The 15,158-nt window shown below is 39.1% G+C and overlaps 1 protein-coding gene across 1 annotated transcript in view; it reads left to right on the top strand.

Moving 5' to 3' along the window:
* Positions 1-13,107, top strand: part of CRYBG1 (crystallin beta-gamma domain containing 1) — a gene marked incomplete at both ends in the record, with an annotated part of 64,540 nt that extends 51,433 nt beyond the window's left edge. Inside the window, 5 exons of the mRNA XM_080615323.1 lie at positions 2,769-2,908; positions 5,209-5,332; positions 6,509-6,667; positions 9,524-9,686; positions 13,019-13,107. Of these exons, the coding sequence (XP_080471449.1) occupies positions 2,769-2,908; positions 5,209-5,332; positions 6,509-6,667; positions 9,524-9,686; positions 13,019-13,107 (675 nt within the window). The remainder of the gene's footprint in view (positions 1-2,768; positions 2,909-5,208; positions 5,333-6,508; positions 6,668-9,523; positions 9,687-13,018) is intronic.
* Positions 13,108-15,158: the final 2,051 nt, after the last annotated feature.

Below are 15,158 nucleotides of genomic sequence, written 5' to 3'. Positions count from 1 at the left end.
CAGGTATGTCTGACTTCTGAACTCTCTGGCTATCTAGTAGACAGATCCTATTAAAAACAATAGAAATATTTCTAGCCAAGCTTGGTGGGTGATCACCATGAACTAAAACAGGCTCTTCTGTACCTGTCAGTGTCTAGTTCTTGGGTCTGAAATGCTTGTTTCAAGCTGGAATGATCAGCTATCTTTTGGAAGATGTATTATTTGTGACATAGGCTGTTATGTTAAGACAGCCAAATACCATTTTTGTGCCTCAGAGTCCTTGTAATTTCTGAAACTTGTTTTAGCCTTACAATTCATCGCACTTTAGACAGCACAGAGATGCATCTGTTTGCCAGTCAAGTGCTGCTACTTTCTTCTTCAGAGGCTTTCTACCTGCGGAGAAGAGGATAATGGGTTGCTTTGCTCAGCAGTTTATTATCAAACCAGAATACAGAGAATAAGAAGTTAGGTGGAAATGATTCATAATTTTACAAAAGCTTGAAACTTGTTAGGTACTGGTGTCCCCTCTCAGATTTATTTTGGGACTGGTTTTGGCAGATCTTAATTCCTCCCCACCATCTGCCGCTCCCATAATTACCCGTGTGATTTTTCTGTGACATTTCTATACAAGAAGCACCTTTGTTATTTTGGTATGTCTAAAATACTAAATATAAGTGTTTTAGCATTACTATACTAGTGTAGTTTAACTCCCCCTTGAAGGGATTGATTTCTAAGGGACCATGAAAAAAGAAAATGAAAGGGATATTCGATAAACTTGGAACAGAAAGTTAAAAGGGCTTTTATTCATAAGCTCAAGGTTTTTGTGTTATTATACTACCGTATCTTTGCATGTTTGTGCTTGCTTTGCATACTTCAGATGATTGTGCTGCAGATAGAGAATAGCATTTTTCCTTCTTGAATTTGCTAAACATTCATTTTCCTGAACAGACTATAAAAACAACTGTGAATGTGGTTTATGTGTGAACGATCATGCTGAAAATACTTCTTTTTAATGAACAACTCTGTGAAATAACTAAGTGCAGATACACAGGAACATCAGATTCTCACAGTGCAGTACATGGGAAGTACTGAAAGAAAACTGGTGAGCAGATGTTGCAGTTCTTTCAGTGTGGAACATTTTATGTAACAGTGTTGCTGCTGAATCTAAACAATGCCCAGAGTGGAAGGTGTGGCAGAAAATTGGAGGATTTCCTTTGCTGTCTGTGTGTTTTCTTTGTAAGTAGATTATTTCCCAAGCATTGCACGTAGCTCAAAGGCTGCTGCCTGACCAGTTAGTTCCATGTCTCGGAGCACAGGTGCAGGTCTGTAAAAGGGCTGAGGGGGAGACACCAGAACATCATCATGGTGCAACTGTCCCTGCTGAGCTTTTGACCCATGATGACGCATGAAGGTCTAACTGGTGTTTACCTTTCATGGTGGGGATGAATGTACTCTGATGTTTGGAGTAAGCTGAAAAGCCTCTCCTGGCATTTCCTACAGCCTAGCAGTGTGTGTGTGATCAGGAAGCATAGCTCGGCTGCTGTGCAATAACCTGGACTGTTGCAGAGATGATGGTGATGCTCATGTAACATTGTCATCTGAGCCTTTAAGCATCTAAAGGAAGATTAAAGAGAAACTTAAGCACTGTCTAGAAATAGGTTGACAGGAGGTCTTGCCTAACAGAGTTGCATGGAAGCATGGATATCTGCTGCCGTGCATTATAAAGCCACCTCTGCCTTGGAGGGCCTGTTTCCATGCCTGGGGCCAGATAGGAGTCTGTCGAGACTTTGCATCATGTCGGGCGTTCCTGATCCAGTTGATGTGTTTCAAGCATTCCGAACACATGCCAGCAGGAAGGAGCTCTTCTGCCTATGGTGGTTGTTTTACGCAGTCGTTGCTGGAAGACTTGCAAGAAAGGGAGTGGCAGGGTCATTTCTATCTATAAGCATAAACTGTAATGCCAGGACACTCAGGATTAATTGACTTTATCCCAAGGGATTTCAGACGCTTGCCTCTCAGCTTCCAGAGGAAGGCTTTAATTGTGAGAGGTTATTTCCAGTCCACTGCAGATAACCTTGCTACACAGAAAAGTCTGAGGTTTGTTATCCAGAAGGCATTTAAGGTGGATTGAGCGACGCAGGGAGCTTCATGTGGGCAGAATTCCTTTGACACAAGAAGCATTTTGACAGTGAGGGAGAAAAATCATCTCTCCACAGCAGTTTGGAGGATTCAGATGTTACAGTTTTTGTTTGTCTTGAATTTCACCTCAGAAGTGTGAATCTTGAAGCTTTTGTCTAATCAAAGTTTGATATTGCTGTAACCAACTGTAAGAGTTAAAAATGAGAGCAGTAAGTGATAAGCAGTGCTGACAAGGCTGTCATCAGTTGAAGCTGTAGAAATCAATATTATTTGACTGTATGTTCAGGACTGAAGATGAAAATTGCTTCATGACTGGGCTTTAGTGCAATGGAAGACAGATAGGGCATTAATGAAAACATATTTTAAAACATACTTAAGATATTATGCAGAATTAAAACCAGAGAAATTTGTGTGTGCCTTAAGATAACGAAGTTTTATGTTCCATGTAAGGAGATCCCTTGTGTGTTTTGTATAAGGGCTTTTTATTACTTCTTTTTATTTCTTGTAAACAACCCGTGCAGAACAAAAACATTATCCTTAAACAATCAAGAAGAAACCTCTGAAATAAAAGGGCTGTGTGGAGTAGTGATGTTCACAGTCACCATGTGGAGTTCTAACATACTATAAAAGTGCGCATCTTCCTTTTGCAGGAGTTGTCTGAACCATGCATAGCTCTTTTTGAAAAGGCGGGGTTCCAAGGAAAGAAAATCAAATTCAGTACGGAAATCTTAAATCTCCAGTTCCTGGGATACAGTCCTCGAGTAGCTTCAGTTCAAGTCCTTGGTGGCATGTAAGTTTAAAATCACTTTCTGATTCTTTGGAATGATGTTATTTACTCAACTGAAAAATTACAGGTGTTACAAACCAAGGAGTATAAAATTTGATTATCATAATGTGTGGAGTGCTTTAATACAGCGTCTTCTTACAGAACCTTTTTGCATCCCATTTCAAGAACGTGTTATCACCGACTTGTGCTCTGTGCTAGAACTTGAACTGAATTTAAATAAAGCCTACAAGGAAGCTGGTGTCCTCTCTAATGCCATATTATAAAAGCCAGCTCGCACAGTGTCCTTAAAGCCAACTTTTGTGCTCCTGCTTTAGATCTCAAACAAAACAAAAAACCAAAACAAAACAAAAAAAAAAAAATCATTCCATTTGATCTGTGCCATAAGTTCAAAATTTTATAGTAAGTCTTCACGTTCATCCTTTCACCTTGATGTTACGGACACAGTGGTACAATCAGGACTGGCCCCTTTTGGCATTAGTAATAATCCCTTTTAATTCAGAACCTGGGTCAGACTCTGTTGTCAGTCTAGCAGTTAAATTCATTAGCTGGTTTTAAGCAGTTGTGTTCTCTAAACTTACTTCTGAAGATCAGGTGAAAAAATAGGCTGTGATGAAGTTTAAAAACTGTCTGGAAGCATTTTGAAAGCTACTGTGCTGTCTTCCTCCAGTGTTCCAACAGAGCTGTTAAACTTCTCTTTTCATGTTTTTTTCCTGTTAATCTCTAGCTCCAAGGTACTTGCACCAGTTGTTATGCTTAGTTTTTTCTAACTTGAAGAACTGACTTGCGTTTTTTTTCTTTTGGTTTTTTTTTGTGTTGCTTTGTTTAACGATAAATCCATGTTACTGTTTGCATTTAAATGTGCTCTTCTGAAGAGATAAATTTCAAGGTGTGTGGTAGAGAGACTCTGCAGACAGCTTAAGACTGCCCTCCAGTGGATAGCTAATACCAGATCTGTAGAGCAAACAATTTTTCCGATCTGGGTAAGCTGGTTGAAGGGTTTCTTTAGCACACTGACGTTTGAAACACAAGGGTCATTGGAAAAGGTACCTGTTCAGTACTCTCAAGTCTACTGAGATTTCGTATCTTTCACTGTAACCACCATATAGTTGTTTCTCACTTTCAATAACATGAAATTACATGAGGTCAAACATTGTTACTTCTTTGCCAATAACAGTTACCATGATTCCAGGTAATGGAGTCATGAATTGTGTATATTTTCTGTCCAATGACAGGTTGATTTTTCTGGTCGGTCACTGGAATGATAAGAAAATTCTGATTTCATTTTAGCAGTGTCAGATGCTGATATGTGTCAAAATATACATTTCCGAGTGTGCTTGCCCCTGGTGCCTCCTTTATTGAGGGGTTTTTCGTCTTCTCTTCTTTTGCTAAGAGACATTCGTTTATGATTCTCCTAATTTCATACCAGGGGATAGATGTGTATTAGGCTGTGAAAAAGCACAAATATTAAGGTGTGTGTTCTGGGTATGGACATATGGCTATTGTACAGTCCCAGCAAATCAGGGTGAGAAAACTCAACGTATTGCACTGTATTGCAGCCTGTTTCAAAGTCTAGTTGTAATTCACTGCCTGTGCCAGTATAGTAGAGAAGCAGAAGTCAGGTTCTGACAGGTTGCTTTCCATGTGATTGTTACCGTGGCTGGATATGTTTGTGTTTAGCTAGGAAATGCTAAACGAAAGTTTTCTATATGCTTTTTGTTTGTCTCTGTCTGTGTCATGTCCCCTCCCCTACAGTATTTGGAAAGAAGAAAGGTGTTCTGAAATAAAACCTCTTAGCAGAATACCCTAGGGAATTTCACCCTGTTGCATTTACAATATTTGCTCATTGCAGTCTGCATCCCTAATAGCTCTTTCCCATGTGGGTCAGGCCTGTCCAAATTAAGATATCAGAACTACTGATTCTGCACACGCAGCAGTCTAGCATATACAACACGTGTAGCTTATACATACATGCTCCTTGAAGAGTCACAGTACCTGCTGAAAACAGATCATATTTAAAAGTTGGGTTCCCCCTTTAAGGCAAGAAAAAGCTTTGTTTCATTCAGCTTGTATTATTTAAATAACAGGACTGTAAAATGTGGACTCCAGTGTACTCATCTTAATGCGGGTGATTTCAGTCAGGACATGATTTTATTATTTTTGAAGACCTATTAGAAAGAAGGTCATTGGCTTTCCAAAGCTGAACACTACTACTTTGTGGGACAGATTTCTAGAAACCCATTTATTGATTTCAAAGCAGGATTTAGCTGTAAAAACATTCTGTATTTTATTTTTTTGTCTTACAGATGGGTAATTTATGAGCACAGTAATTACAGGGGGCGTCAGATGTTGTTATCACCGAAAGAAATTCCAGATTGGTATAAAGTGAGTGGCTTTTGTCAGATAGGTTCTCTGAGACCTTTACTGCAGGTGAGTAGGCTCTGACGTGAGATTGTCAAGTACTAATTTATATTTTGTAATGGAGTTAGGGGGATATTATACAGCTGAAAGCAGGGTTACAGTCTTGATGCGTGTTACAAGCTTCAGCAATAGCAGTTGTGTAAAGAAATTGCTCTACAGTTTTGCTTGTAATAAAAACTGTTTGATTATGCTACATGGCTTTGCAATTCTGCTGCTCAAACTGTTCATTAAGCATACTTTAAACCAAAATATAGATGACAGCATATAAGGATTGGCTAAATTATTTTAACAAATAGTGATTATAACTACTATATATAAATTATTTTGTTTTATAATTAGCACCCAAACTTGCTACGGGCAAGTACTGTATTATCTACATTATTTTTAGAACAACAAGAAAATCGGTCAACAAAATTGGATACTTCAATTAGTAGTGATTTTTGTGTTGATTTAGGGGGAAAGGCTCTTCCCTGCTTATTACTTGGCAGAATAATTTGCAAATCTAATGCAAAACTTGTGGTGTCCATTTCATTTTGTTCTGTAAGTGAGGACCATGTGATTTGGTCCAGTACTGCAGAGTCCTGTAAGCTTTAACATTCGAGGTTCTTGCTGAGCTGTATTTTATTGGGAAAGCAACTTTTTCTAATTCACAGATTACTTGTACCTGTAACCAAATGTATTTGCTTGCTGTCAATGTTGTCTTTGTATAGCCTTAAGCAGGGTTAGAATAATGCATTTTGACTGCTCTGGCTGAGAGCTTGTCTAAACAGAAATGTTAATGTGTAACAAGACACAGCATGAACTTGCAGCATAATACTTGTTGCCAGGGAAATAAGCAGCATTGCACAAATGTACCCTTGATGAAAGCTAAAAGCATCAATACAAGAAGTTAGCAGAGAGCCATTAGTGCTGCTCTGAATTAAAAATTCTTAGCTTTCCACTGCGTGCTGATCTTGGTGCATATCAAGGCCTAGAAATCTCCATGCAGAATGACAAGTTCTCAAAGCTTGGCTTATTCTAGACATCTGTGGACTTTGGAATTAAATTCTAGAATAGAAAAGTTAGGGTTTCTGAAAGGAGGAGGGACATGGGGGGTTCACTGAACAGTAACTGCTTTGAAGTTAACCAGAGCAGGATGTGTTTTGTGCTGAGACTGTGGTTAAAGATTTCTGTTGTTTTCTACAGAAACGTGTGTACTTCAGGCTTCGAAACAAAGAAACAGGAAAATTCATGTCAGCTGATGGAAATCTAGACAATCTGAATCTTCTCAGAATACAGGTTGCAGAAGATACAGGGTCAGATGATCAAATCTGGGTTTATCAGGATGGATTCATAAGGTGCCGGGTAAGGTTCAAGTTCAGAATGAATTTTCTCTTTCCCTCTTTCCCACTAAGGGTTTCTGGATTCAGTTCCTATTGTATCATCTTAATTTATTGTATTTCTTTTTCAGCTGTAACATAATCTTTTTGTAAAGGGTTGGTTTTGTTTCGTTTGGGTTTTTTTTTTAAATTGAACTCTGGCTTTTTCAGGTGATACAAACTAGTTGTATGATACCTTTTTTGATGTAATTTAAGTTTTGAGAGATTTTAGTTACGATGTACTTTTCCCTCGAAGAATAGTAGCCTCATAAGTACCAGCCTCATCAACACCAGCAGATCATTGTCTCGCTCTTCATGAGCTCCTTTCACATTTATGCCCTCTTTCTGCCAGTGAACATATCACAAAAGTGTCTAAGCAGGGAAGACCTTTTAAAATGCTTATCGTTAAGATGCTATCATTAATAGACCCTTATTGATAGTACTTTGAATTACAAATACCTTGTGGTAGGTCGATAAGTGTAATGCAGGTTATATCCTCTTCTGCTTCTTAAAGATGCAATCCTATTCTTCTGGGTTTTGGGGGATTTGTGTCTGGTTACCCATGTATTTGTCAAATTCATCGCTTTCCATTCCCTTGTACAAGTTTCCAAATGAAGTCCTACTTTTCTCACAGTCCATAAAACTAATCATGTGTGAATTGTCATTGAGGTGAGCAGAGGTATGTGCAGTTCATAATGTCTAAGCATGTACAGTCTTAGGTAGGGATGCCAGCCAAAGAAAATTAAGTTACTTTAATGCTCTTAAACAGCTTGACTGCAAAGAATCATGTGAACTTTTTCTATAGGATTGTATAACTTCAAAGGAGCCATTTATAATTATGTCATCTATCCTGGAGGGAAGAATCTTACTGTTAATAAGCTAAGGAATTGTTTGGACATGTTTACAGAACACATGCAGTAGTAAAAGGGATTTATATAGAGAGTGAAATGATGCAAAGTAAGCTAAAAGCTTTAATATCGCACACAAAAGACTTCTGTCTTGACAGTGCCTCTCAAACATTTCAGTGAAAGTATTTATCAAGATAGTGGGTATTACGTGGCTTTGAATAAAACATGCTCTTGGTTTTTTGTCCCTGTCTCACATAAAGCAGTTCTTCTGTGCACAGAAAATACACAGCTCATGCTGTATAGCAACCAGGTAGCTTAGTGTGGAGTGCAGGCTGGCAACATTGATCTTAAACGAGTGGACTCTTACAGAGCTCCACCATCTTCCTGTTGAATGGCAGTAAATGTATTGTATGCAAAAAAATGTTTTTCACAACATTTTAAAAATAAGCTCATGAGTGGGCAGGTACATGCATGTAGGCAGACACAGGTCACTGGAAGAACTTGTGCCTTTCTTCCTGTAAGCTTAGGTCGTCTGACTGAGTATGCGGTACTTGAGGTATGCCTGAGGTTTCAAGCAAGGGCTGTTTTAGGTAGGTGGCATAACTGGTAAGCAGGATATGAAAGTTATTCTGCCCATTTTGTCAGAAATGAATATGAATAGTAGGTCTGAAATCAGGTCTTCTCACTCTTCACAAGTTTCTTGGAAATGAGTGAAGTAGTGGCCATTGTGTAACTACCAGGTGTGTAAACTTTGAGTCTTCTAAGTCCTACTAGAGAACATCTTTAGATACAGATGAGAATTTCAGAATTGCAGAACTAAATCATCTTACTTCAATTCTAGGTTATGATAGTAAGAAGTGCTACTTTTTTCACAACTGTCTATTTAATAATTTGGGGCCATATCAACAACGGCAGATGAGTGTTTGCTCAATCTGCCACTGAAGTCCCTTCAGATGATACAAGGCAGCTTATGGTGATCTATTGAAAAATCACTGTTCACATAAATAATTAACTGTAATTTACTACTAATATAGCCTTAATATTCTTTTCAAATAAACTTGATTTTTGCCAGTTCTTTTTTTAACCATAAATTTAACTGTTTGCAGAGTTTTGAAATCAAGTTATACAAATGGCTAGGAAAAGAATACTGAACAAAGAAGAACATATCCTTGTGATATGCTACTGTGCAGTTATGTCCTTTATCTCAAAAGGACTAGGGATTATTAAAGAACAAAAAAAGAATATGCAGAGGAGATGGAGGGTTTCTATGCAAGGAAGAGACAAAATAGTTAGGACTTTTTAGGCTACAAAGGGGGCAGTTTGAGGAATGATATGATTGAAGTCATGCAGACATAGCATGGACAAGACATCCCTTGAAGTAAGGGAGGGGAAGGAGAGTAGAAGAAGGGGAGTGAGGAGAGCATCACATAAAACCTGTAGTTGCCTATCAGTTGTTGGGGGGTTTTTTAATAGTAGTAGTGAAGATATGGAACTGCTTGCTACAGAAGGTGATGATACAGAAGGGTGTTTGTTTCAAAGAGTTACTTTGATCTCGGTGGGTAGTGATTAACAAATCCATGTATGAGACAGAAACCATCTGAGTATTAAAGGTACCAGCTGTGCATGGAAAAGTCTCTGGACTGGAAATTGCTGTAGACTGGGAGAGATTGCCAGAAATGTACTGCATACAAGAGCAGAGTGAATGTAATCTTCCATAACATCTGTTACTGGCCACTGCTAGAGGCACCTGCTAATTGTACCTTCTGATCTGACACACCATGGTTATTTTAATGTTCTTATGTTGTGAAGAGTGTCAGCCTTATAGGAACAAAAGAAAAATAAGTAGGCTTGAGTTTGGGGCAAAAATACATTCCTTTAGGGAAACTAGTTCCTAGATTCTGTTCTTGCCTGTTGTCATCTATCTGATTAAAAAATAGTGAATACTAGAAGTAAGGCTGTTTTGAATAATTGCTGTTGCCTTTCTGATGGTACAGATGGCAGAGGATTGCTGCTTGACAATTGTTGGAAATCTTATAACTCCTGGCTCTAAACTTGGTCTGTCATTTGAGCGGAATGAAGACAAACAATATTGGCATATTAATCCCGATGGCAGGATTTATAGCAAGATGAAACCCAGACTGGTTTTAGATATCAAAGGTAAGCAAATGTGTTATCTCATTACATTGTGTCTTAATTACATGGTATTTACAGTGGGATAGGCACTAAACGTGCCTATAAATTAAGGATGGTGTTAGAGTTACTTTAATCTGGAATCAAAAGAAGACCCGATTAGCTTGTCTGACCTCCTGAATTAGACAGGCCCTAGGACTTCATTTTTCCTACAGAGAGTTTAGTAACTCACAGTACTTGCTTATCTTGTATTCCCAGTGTCCACTCACGGTAGATATCCTCAGTTAATTTTAGGTGCACTGAGTGATATGAATATAATTATTGAAAATGCTGAAGCAAGAAAACCCTAACTTCTCATTAACTATAATTTGTATAGAGCAAATTTTCTTATATAGTAGGTGGATTAGCCAGAGGATATTAGGAAAGCAAATGCAGGCTTGTACACTGATGTGATTTGATGAAAAAGTTTTTTTCATTTGGTTATTAATGACGGCACCTTTATTGCAACCATGAGATTCTGCCATAGCAGCCTCAGGTCTGTGCCTACTTGATGTGTTTTTTATAGTCACTTTTGTTGCAGCAATTTGATTCACTTAGATACTGTTTCCAAACTTTGGTTTCATAGTTTCCTAGAAAGTCTGAAAAGGCAACAAATTGAATGATTAGCAGAATTAGCATGATCAGATCATAGAATTGTAGAATGGTTTGGGTTGAAGGGACCTTAAAGATCATCCAGTTTCAACCCCCTGCCATGGGCAGGGACACCTTCCAGTAGACGAGGTTGCTCAAAGCCCCGTTAAACCTGGCCTTGAACACTGCCGGGGATGGGGCAGCCACAACTTCTCTGGGCAATCTGTGCCAGTGTCTCACCGTCCTCACAAGGAAGAACTTCTTCCTAATATCTAATCTCAATTGACCCTCTGTCAGTTTAAATCCATTCCTCCTTGTCCTATCACTACATGGCCTTGTAAAACGTCCCTCAACAGCTTTCTTTTAGGCCCCATGTTCTAGATGTTCTTAAATGACTCTCACTCTTTCAGGTGGGGGGAATAATCATTTCCTATAGCTGTTTATTTTTTCTAGCTGTTTTAAAATGAATTTTGCATTGATGCTGTGACATTAATTACAGCCATTACGAAAGAAAAAAAGAAAAAAAATGAAAGGAAAATACCGGAGTCAACAGCCAGCACTTTAGAACTAAAAAGGACAGGACTATCAGAACTGTCAGAAAAGGGTTATCTAATGTTTGACCATAATACAACACTGGCACAAAACACTAATTCTCTTTACTGCCATAAGAAGCTAGTGGCAATTAATTATAAACTCAAAAAGCCTCCAGTTCAAGGGAGAGTGTTTAGTCAGGATAACTCTGCGTAACTTTTTCTACAGTCAGTTCTGGGTTGCACCAAACAAGAAGAAATTACACTGCCTTGTCTTCAATTCATCATGTTTAAAGTAGTTACGCATTCTGCATTTATAATTGCAAAATCTCACAATGATCTGGTGCTGAAAGTATAGATGCGCTCTTAGTTTAAAAAAAAAAACAAATCTGTGTGGTAAAAATGAAAGAGTAAGTACATTCAGCTTTTATTTGAGAAAGCCTAGTAGGAACATTACCTGTTTCTGCCAATCTTGCTGATCCGCTCTTGACCACAAATTGAGCATTAATGAATTCTTCAGCAAGCAAATGCAACCTTGCAGATGTCATGGCACAGCACAAAGCCTTGTCCAGGGCACCACTCTACCAAAGTAAATAGTCTCTTCTTCCACTGAAAGAAATGCCCTCTCTTCCCTTATAACATGTTTACATGCTATGAGACACTGCTTAAAAAATACTTTCTGTGCTTGCAGTGATAACTGAGCTCTTTAGGTAGTGTTATTTTTTGTAGCTCCTGGTTAGGTTTTCTTTCCCATGGGATTATTAGATCTGGTATTCCTTTTTTTTAACTCTTCTTTCTGAAGAACTTCGCAAGTGTTTCTGCTGTGTGTCCCCACTGCTTTTTAGTAACTGCCTGAGGAGACAAATCATGTTGGTGTTAACTTTCTCAGAGACCTTTCTGGTTTGGGACAGTGGCACCAGGAAGCCTCCTCCAAATTCCTGAGAAAGAGAACAGCTAAGGTGCTTGAGATTGCATTTCCTTTGTACAGAAGAGCTGTTCTTAAATGTGCCTGCCCATGTATATTTCTTGCTGAGATAGAATCATAGAATCATAGAATAGTTAGGGTTGGAAAGGACCTTGAGATCATCTAGTTCCAACCCCCCTGCCATGGGCAGGGACACCCCACACTAAACCACGCAGCCTTCTCTTCTCCAGGCTGAACAGCCCCAACTTTCTCAGCCTGTCTCCATACGGGAGGTGCTCCAATCCCCTGATCATCCTCGTGGCCCTCCTCTGGACTTGTTCCAACAGTTCCATGTCCTTTTTATGTAGATCTGCTAGAGTCTACACTTGCTACATTCATCATAAGCTTTCAGCTGCCAGGCTTGTCTTTTGCTCATTTGGGGAGGGTGAGGCTATAGGGGTGCAGAATGAAAGACAGTGTCTGCAGGGGTGGCCTGGTGCTCTGATGGCTCAGATGGCTGCTTCCAGTGGGGATACTACCTGCTGTTGTAGGCATGTTGTACTGTATGCAATGCACATGTCCTACACTTTTGCAGTATGTACCAGATATGAGAAAAAAAGTTCTCACTTTCAGTTGTAGTCATACATTTCTTTGAATCAGAGTTTAAGTCAGATTAGTACTGGTGCACTTCTATGGGAACATGTTCCAACATGCATGAACATTGCAGCACTTGAGTAAATTAAGCCCCTCTAAGAAAGGGTTGTATTTGCCAGTGGAAACAGCTGAACATTGGGTGATATTATGTGTCTGGCAGCTGCTCCAAACACAGGATTATAATGGTGAAGAGTAAATGAGTACCAGACCTTGTCCCTGGTGTGGTCCTGCTCACATTGTCTGTTAGCAGCAGGATTTACTTCATTGTGTAAACATCATCCTTAGAGCAAAGTGACAACTGACAGCTGTTGAGGGAAAACTGAACAGCCAAGCATGACTTTTGAGAAGTGACAGTCTTAAAGGAGCCACACCTGACTGTACTACAGTGTTTCCTTCCTTTCCCATCCAGGTTGACAAAGCTGAGGTACTGAATTACTGAAGGGGTGGAGAGGAGCAGGCAGCCTCCCTTGCTTCAAAATGAATTCCAAAAGCAGGCAGTGATGAAAAGGCGTTTGTCTTTTCAGTGCCTTGGGGAGAAGGGAAACTGTCTACACTGGCACTTACTAGAATTGCCCTGAAACCTAGAGTACACGTCTCTTATTTCAAAGCTAATCTACCGTCTTTGAAATCTTTCTTTACAGGAGGCGCACAGTATGACCATGACCATGTTGTTGTCAACACAGTCAATGAAGAAAAGTTAATGCAGTGTTGGGAACCACTGGTTGTATAAACTCAAACAAGCAAAGATGACATTTGAGTTGGCTGCTGTTCCAGACACTAGAGTTGGCACTGCCATCTCTGAAGGATATGGGATCAACAAGAGTTTTGTCTTTTCTTCCCAATTTTAAAAAGAACAAGCAACAGAATGGTTTCACCTCTCTATCTAAGATTATTATCCTTAGAAAACCTTGAGTATTTCTCAACCCTTTTATTTTTTTTTCTTTCCAGTCAATAGGAGAGAGAGAATGGTAGTATGCCTTGGGCTAGAGTGGAAGAACTTAAGGTGGGGGAAACTCCCTGGAGTGACAGTTACATCAGTGAGTAGTTAATCCAGAATAGTCAATAAGCATAACTTTAAATTATTTTTCAAGAGGGTTTTTTTTTTTAACTGAGAGAAGGGCTAAAAAATAATTAAAGCTTATTTTATAAAGGGCAGGAGTACAGTGTGTATATGGGTATAGCAGCTTGGACCTATGGGCTGTAGTATAGCGAAATATTCACTACTGGAAATTAATATATTTGTTTCACTGGAAAAAACATTTACTGGAAGTTTGAAGACAGCTAGGGGACAGCACATCTAAAGAATTTTTAACATGTGGCTTCACATATAGTTAGAATGCTAATATAGTAAGTCCTAAATTACAAAAAACCTGTAGATTTTCTCATGTAGAGACAATATAAATTAGGAGATGTTTGTTAGAAAAAGAGAGGGCTGGCTAAAGGATGCATTGGAGTGTGAAGAACTTGCCTGTTTTCTAGGCTGCCTCACTTTTTGAGTTACAGGTATTTTACTTCTTTGCTAAGTCAGATCTTTACCTTTTAAAACACTTCCAGTAAGTATAATCTCCCTGAACTCCAAAATCATATTGAAAACAAGAATTCTTAGGGAAAGTACCACTAAAGGTGACTGCAACAGCACCTAAGCACTGCAGTTACCCAGTTTTTCAGCCACTGCCTGCTGGGCTTACTGTAGAGAAAGCTGGACTCCCCAGTATTTCTGGTCGTGTTGAAGAACAACATCCGTGGTGGGCTGTTGGCTCCCAGTTGCTGCTGAGCAGATGTGTCAGACTGCTCTAGTAAGGGACATAGCCAAGCCTGGATACGTGCCCACTCACAAGGGCTGTGCCTGTTCAGAGTAAGCATTACTGGTTTGGTAAAGAGCTTGTGACAAGTAAAACTGATGACTTCAGAAGGTTCTTCTGTTGCCCTGCTCTTAATCTGGTTTTCTTTGTTTTCCTTAATAATGTTGGCAAAAAGGTAAAATACAAAGTCTTACACTATGCTGCTGTGTTTTTATTCTGGCTTAGGCCAGTGTTATTACAAGCTGCTCCCAGGAGCATCCAGGCCTTTGTCTTGCATTGTAAGTCTGTTTAAAATCAACGTTTTCATTACTATTGTATTGCCTCAAAGGATACTGGTGCTTTTATTGTTACCACTCTAGAGGAAGTGCCTTACTAATTTTCCTCCTTTTGTACAGGTGTACTGAAGTTTTGTTGCTCTGAAATGTCCTGCTTTTAGTTCTTCATAGAAAATGTGTTGTTATTGGTTCCAAACAGTGGTACTTTGTCATACTCATGTGCTCTTGCTATATATAATATAGCATTTTACAAATAAATTTAGTTAGGTAACTAACTTTTAATTGAAATTATTTTTAAAGGTGGAAAGCTGACATTTTATGGTTAGCTTTGTTTCTGTCTTATATCCTTCTTTGTCCATAATTCATCTGTGACCCCAAATTAGGAGTGAATACATGGTGTGGAATGCCTGCAGGCTCTGAGGAATAGATGCTTCTCTTGTACAAGTGTGTGTTCAGTGCATTTGTACATGGAACCACAGTTCTCATGGCTGCTGCTGCTTTCCCCTGGTGGAAGCACTATATGACATGTTTTTTCCATCACCATAGCTGCACCACAGTATATGTGCAGCTCTAATTAAGAGGTTACCACTTTGCTTTGATCTGCCTGCATAATTGCAGGGCAAGTCACTCTGTAGCCCATCTCTGTAAAATGGTAAGTTTAAAAACAGAGCAGCAGACACATACACCCTCAAGCACTTCACCAC

Source organism: Psittacula echo, assembly GCF_963264785.1.
Source record: "Psittacula echo genome assembly, chromosome: 4".
NCBI classification, from domain to species: domain Eukaryota; kingdom Metazoa; phylum Chordata; class Aves; order Psittaciformes; family Psittacidae; genus Psittacula; species Psittacula echo.
This window is presented reverse-complemented; position numbering and strand designations above follow the sequence as displayed.